The 6,494-nt window shown below is 60.8% G+C and overlaps 1 protein-coding gene across 1 annotated transcript in view; it reads left to right on the top strand.

Moving 5' to 3' along the window:
- The first annotated feature begins 2,665 nt into the window (after window positions 1-2,665).
- Window positions 2,666-6,494, top strand: part of ASPG (asparaginase) — a 23,438-nt gene continuing 19,609 nt past the window's right edge. The window contains exon 1 of the mRNA XM_010851407.1: window positions 2,666-2,747. Within this exon, the coding sequence (XP_010849709.1) occupies window positions 2,666-2,747 (82 nt within the window). The remainder of the gene's footprint in view (window positions 2,748-6,494) is intronic.

The following is a 6,494-nucleotide window of genomic DNA, read 5'->3' as shown; positions in this document are numbered from 1 at the left end:
CTTCACCATCAGTCCTTCCAATGAATATTCAGGGTTGATTTCCTTCAGGATAGACTGATTTGATCTCCTTGCTGTCCAAGGGACTCTCAAGAGTCTTCTCCAGCACCACAATTTGAAAACACCAATTCTTCAGCACTCGGCCTTCTTTATGGTCCAACTCACATCCATACGTGACTACTAGAAAAACCATAGTTTTGACTGACTATAGGTGCCTTTGTCAGCAAAGTGATGGCTCTGCTTTTTAATATGCTGTCTAGGTTTGTCATAGCTTTTCTTTCAAGGAACAGCATCTTTTAATTTCCTGGCTGCAGTCACCATCTGCAGTGATTTTGTTGTGTTTGTTCAGTTCATCAGTCGTGTCCGACTCTGCGATCTCATGGACTGCAGCGTTCTAGGCTTCCCTGTCCTTCATCTCCCAGAGGAGTTTGTTCAAACTCATGTCCATTGAATCAGTGATGCCATCCTACCATCTCATCCTCTGTTGCCCCCTTCTCCTCTTGCCTTCACTCTTTCCCAGCATCAGGGTCTTTTCCAATGAGTTTGCTCTTCACAAACTCACTGGCCATCTCTGATGGCCAACGTATTGGAGCTTCATTTTGGAGTCCAAGAAAATAAACTCTGTCACTGCTTCCACTTTTTCTCCTATTTGCCATGAAGTGATGTGATAGGATAGGATGCCAAGATCTTAGTTTTCTTAAAGTTGAGTTTCAAGACGGCTTTTTCACTCTCCTTTTTTACCCTCATCAAGAGGCTCTTTAGTTCCTCTTCACTTTCTGCCTTAAGGGTGGTGCATACATAAGATAAAGACAAAGTTGCCCACCCCCAAAACCTGTCAGTTACAAGAGGGATTGGATTTAAACTGGGGTTCTGGCAGATGGAACAAGTCAACATCACTTGTTTAGATGGTTAGGCCCTTTTTACTATTATACAGGGAGAAGACACTTAAGATTTGTATTTGTCTGTGGTTCAGAAGGCAAGAAGCAACTCACTGCAGTACTCTTGCCTGGAAAATCCCATGGACGGAGGAGCCTGGGAGGCTGCAGTCCATGGGGTTGCTAAGAGTCGGACGCGACTGAGCGACTTCACTTTCACTTTTCACTTTCATGCATTGGAGAAGGAAATGGCAACCCACTCCAGTGTTCTTGCCTGGAGAATCCCAGGGACAGAGGAGCCTGGTGGGCTGCGGTCTATGGGGTTGCACAGAGTCAGACACGACTGAATCGACTTAGCAGTAGCAGCTGTAGCAGTGGTTCAGACGGTAAAGAATCTGCCTCTAGTGCAGGAGACGGGGCTCAATCCCTGGGTTGGGAAGATCCCCCGGAGAAGGGAATGGCAACCCACTCCAGTATTCTTGCCTGGAGAATTCCACGGACAGAGGAGCCTGGTGGTCTATAGTCCTATGCGTTGCAAAGAATCAGACCTGAATGACTAACGCTGACAAGTCAAGTTCCAAATTAACCAACCTTTTGTTTTGTCTTAGGATAGGAGTTGGGCTTCCCTGGTGGCTCAGAATCTGCCTGCAATCCAGGAGACCAGAGTTCAATCCCTGAATGGGAAGATCCCCTGGAGAAGGGAAGGGTGGAATTTGCATTTTTAAAAGAGGGCCTAGATAAGGGTTCCTAGAACGGACCAAGTAGAACATTTACATCTGAAAGACAGAGGAGGAGAAAAGCAAGACTCTCCCAAGAAGACTTTGATCCCTTAAGGCCAGACTTTTTTTTCCCTCACTCTGTCTGGCCATAAAATAGAAATTTTATCTCATCACTTCCAGGAATCAGAGTCAAATCCAGAAGGGCTCTCTCTGGAGAGGAATCAGTTTTCCACCAAACCACGCTGTGGTTCCCCACCCCTGTGTGGGTCCCCCACAGGCCTTGGTGTGCTGCCCCCGGGGAGGGCTACACAGACTGACTCCACCTGCGGAGACTTCTTCCTGATTCTCCCTATCCTCCTCCTCCATCTCCAGGACCAAAAGGCTAGTGTGTGTGTGTGTGTGTGTGTGTGTGTGTGTGTGTGTGAGTGTGTGTGTGTGTGTTCACACTCCGTTGTGTCTGACTCTTTGCAACCCCCAGGACTGTAGCCTGCCAGACTCCTCTGTCCGCGGGATTTCCCAGGCAAGAATAATGGAGCAGGTTGCCATTTCCTTCTCCAGGGGATCTTCCCAACCCAGGGATGAAACCCATGACTCTGGAGATTCCAGCCTTGGCAGGCAAGTTCTTTACCACCAGCGCCCCCTGGGAAGCCGGGACTGTGAAGGGTGGGCTCTATTTAGCCCTGGAGGGGGTCCCCTCGGGCTTCTGGACAGTGTGAGTGGACCGGCTGGGGTCTCTGCCTGCCCCGCCTTCCAGGGCAGAAGACCCCAGGCATGGTCTACGGTGCTGGGTCCGGGGAGCGCCAGGGCCTGTGGGGAGGACTACCCGCCCTCCGCTCGGGGGTCCTCGGGCTCCACCGTCGGTGAGGCCCATGGCCTTCGTGCCACAAGCTACAGTGACTCAAAACGCCCCGGGCCACTGGGGCCGCTGGGACCTGTCCCCAGTACCTCCCCCTTGGGGGCCTGCACCGCCACTCCCCTGCGGGGACAGGTACAGGCCCGACCCTGCGGCGAGTGCCCGCCCCCCAGGCCCCGCCCCGCCGGCCCGCCAGTCCCCTCGGAGCCTGGGTGGCGGGCATGGCGCGCGCGGCGGGGCCGGAGCGGCGGCTCCTGGCCGTCTACACCGGCGGCACCATCGGCATGCGGAGCGAGCGCGGCGGTGAGTAGGGTGGGCGCCCGGCTCGGGGTGGGGGGCGAGGTGGGGGTCGTGCTCCCGCCGGCCGGCATTTGACCCGTCCTGACCCCCGCTCCGGTGGGCACCCAGCGCCTCCCCCTCGCTGCCGCCGGCTCCTCTCTGCCCGAGCCTGGGGGGCGTCGCTCCTGTCGGACCCTGTCCCTGCACAGATGGGCTGGTGGGCAGGTGTTCAAGGGCTGTCCGGGCCTCTCACTCCGGACACCAGGGGCTGCAGGGCGACCCCGGCCACTCCCTGCTGTCCCTGGCCGGCCCGCCGGCTCTGGGCAGTGCTCACTGGCACCAGGAGACCTGGCGGAGACCTGGCGGTCGCGTTCCCTCTCCCTTACCCTGGGGCTCTGACAGGATTTGGGTCAGGGAGGGGTGACTGCTGGGCGGGGGAGGGCCTGAGTGGGGGGGCGCCGGGCCCGCATGACCCGGGGGCAGGGGTGCCCCCAGGCCGGGCAGAGCGCCCGGGGAGCCTGCAGGGGTGGGCAGGGCACCGCACTCACCCCTGGAGTGTTGTAGCGTGGCCTCCACGTGGGCCCCGGGTCCTGGCTGTGGGGGTGCTTGCCCTCCAGGAGGGGCCCAGACAGCCCTTCAGCCTCAGCCTGGAACCTTGCCCCGCACTCTGGAGCGGGGGCGCTGGCCCTCTTCCGCCTACGTCCCGCGGGCCCCCTCCCCAGCCCTCGGCTGCTCCCTGTGCCCCCAGGTCCCCCGCGGGCCTCACTCCTGGGGCCGCCCCACCCTGCCCTGGGGTGTCCTCCTACTTGGAGCTCTCCCAGCTCCCCAGGGCCCTCCCCTTCCCTCAGAACCAGCTGTGCCCCGCCACAACCCCCAGGGCCAACAGAGCATCCTCCGCGCCCCCCACCCCCGCCACCACGCAGTTCCCCTGAAGCAGCTACTCAGATGCCACGGGCCCTTTCTCGCCAGCACCTGCTTCCCGTCCTCCGTCCCTGTTAACGCCTCCCTCCCCAAGCCCCGCCAGTTCATAGATGATTCCAGGCACCATCTATGCTGGGTCCCAGGGCTCAGACCCCAGAGAGCCCTGTCCAGGGGGGCTTTCCACATCCCTCCGTACCCTGGGGGTCACTCCTCCTGGGCTGCAGGGCTGGGGCAGAGAGAGGGGAGCGGGCAGGCTCTGCCGGCGTCCTCAGATGGCCCTGACCCATCCCGGTCGCTGCCCAGCCCCCCAGGTTTGGCACTTGGCCAGCTGTGATGCCTGTGATCCCATTGAGCTCAGCTCATGGGTGTCGAGGGTCCGGGCTGAAGGGACTAGGGGGACTCTGACCGTGACCCCATCTGCACTGCGTTCTGTGCCCCCCATCACCGCCCCCGCCACCCGGACGCCCACGGCTCACTCCCACAGGCCCTGCATTTGCCAAAGAGCTGACAAATCCCCTTGTCTGGAAGGGGCTCTAGAAAAATGGAGTGTGGTGGCAGTGACTTCCAGGCAAGCCCGTCTCCCAAGATCCCGCAGGGCAGCGCCCCCCGAGCCGGGAAGGAGCGGGTGGGGGAAGAAGGGCAAAGGGGGCGCGTGGAGGACGCGGGCCTGGGGCGTGGGGACCCCGCTCCGAGCCCCGCTGGAGGCCGGGCACCCAGCTGCTCCAGGCCCTGCCTGCCTGGGGATTCCGGTTGCGGGGTCAATAATTAACCCGCCTTGCTCTGCGGGTGCGGGCCACCGGCTCCTGTGGCTGTTTGGATTCTCACTGTTGGGAGCATTTCAAGCGCCTGCTGGTAAACAGTGGCCTGCCAGGCGCGCGAGCCCTGCCAAAGGTCAGGATGCTGAGGGGAGGGCAAGGGCGCGGCAGCTGGGGACAGCCCTCGCCCTCCCCCTCTCTGAGATCAGAGATGATGTCACTGGTCAAGGGGCATCGTGAACCTGAGATCAGTTGATGAGGCAAGCCCAGGGTCAGCAGCACCCCGGCCGGAGACCCCAACGCCCCGGGCGCCCTCTGTGGGCCCGGCTCCCGGCGGGCGGAGCCTCGGGATCTGCGGGCGCCAGGACCTCCAGGAGGCCACAGGAGGAGGCCAGCCTGATCCTGAGAGGCAGTGCCCACGGCTTCTCCTGCCCTTGGCCTGGACGCCCTTCCCGGAACAGGCTGCCATGCGCCTGTCCTTGGGGCAGACCGGCCCTTACGGGGGAACCTGTCTGTGGGGCTGCTGCCCGTGACCAGCTTCCCGCCTGTACAGCAGGGAGACGAGGCCCGGTGCGGCCGCTTCTGCTTGCGGAGGGCCTGAAGCTTGGGGGCCCTTGTTAAGAAAAAGAATCTGAATCAGAATTAGATGTGAAAGCAGGTGTTTGCTTACTAGTTGTTTTGTTTTTGCTGCGCTGCGAGGCAGGTGGGATCTTAGTCCCCTGACCAGGAATCGAACCTGCGCCCCCTGCAGGGGAAGTCTTAACCTTCGGACAGCCAGGGAAGTTTCCCAACCCCCAATCCCCTCCCCGTTTTTTTTTTTTTTGGTAACAGGTGTTTACTTCGACTGATGAAGGAAATAACTTCCCGTTCTTAAAAGCCAATAATATTACAAAATCCAAAAATATATTTTTTATTTGTTGACTTCCTGACACTCTCACCGCCGTTTCCCCCACACCTTTGGCTGCTTTGTATGATGATGTGTCCGCAGAGTTTTGCCCCGGGAGAATAAAATGGAAGCAGAGGATGGCCTCCTCTCGGGCCATCCCGCTGGCCCTGGGGTGGGATGTTCCCGGAAGTCAGGGCCCCCTCCCTCCCCCGAGCCCACCCCCACCGAGTCCGCCCGCAATGGCCTGGCCCTGGAGTGGGATGTTCCCGGAAGTCAGGGCCCCCCGCGCCCACCCCCCCGAGTCCCCCAGCAGTGGCCTGGCTCTGGGGTGGTAGTGACCATGCGCACCACCCGCCCCATTCGTGGATCCTCAGATTTCCACGGCCATCCCCAAAGGCCACCCACTGCAGAGGAGCTGGCACAGACAGTGGTGGGGGAGCCTCCTGCACCTGCCCTGACCCGAGACCCCAAACCAGGGCCTCAGACAGCAGGAGGGCCCTCTGGAGACCTCCCCAATCCGGGCCAGCTCTGCTCTATCCTTCCTCCGCCCTCCCCTCTGGGCGTCAAGCCCTCTCACAAGGACGCAGGTGGAGGCCAGGAGCCAGCATCATCTCCTGAACTCACGCCCACAGAGGGTTGCCTCTCGGTCCTGGGGCTCAGGTGGGGACATCCGCGGGCCATCTTGTCCCCTGCTGCAGGGGGGTAGGCGGCCCTGGGCCTCCCTCAACGCCCAGGTCTGAAGTCGGGGCCTCCCCCCAGCAGCAGGGCCGGCGAGTCCAGAGCTTTGTGCAGCAGCTGCGTGTCCCGGCCAGCCTCCAGCATCTTGGGAGGGTGGCCGGCCGGCGGTCTCACACTGATGTTCCCTGAGCCACGTTGCTTCTGCAGCAAAGTGTATGGAGCCCCCACGGGGGCTTCCTGGGTGGAAGACGGGGTGGCTATTCCAGGTGCCCCTTCCCCGAGGTATCCTTCTCTGGCTGGGGAGACAGCACCCTGAACTCTGAGGCTGTGCTCCCTGCGGGGCTGGCAGGAGCTGGGCCTGGGGTTTAGCAGGTGGACTTGTGGAGGGGGCGCTGGGGCGGGAAGCCCAGCCCAGAGTCTGTGGCTTCTGGCCCGCAAACATTGCTGGTTTGGTTCCCTGGGTTTGTTCAGATTTGTTCCTCGGCGGACGAGGCCAGGGAAGCCGAGCCCTGCCCCGAGCTGCAGGGTGGG

The sequence above is a fragment of the Bison bison genome, unplaced genomic scaffold, assembly GCF_000754665.1.
Source record: "Bison bison bison isolate TAMUID 2011002044 unplaced genomic scaffold, Bison_UMD1.0 scf7180017864302, whole genome shotgun sequence".
Classification (NCBI taxonomy): Eukaryota; Metazoa; Chordata; class Mammalia; order Artiodactyla; family Bovidae; genus Bison; species Bison bison.
The sequence above is the reverse complement of the archived record's forward strand: the minus strand, read 5'-3'. Positions and strand labels throughout refer to the sequence as shown.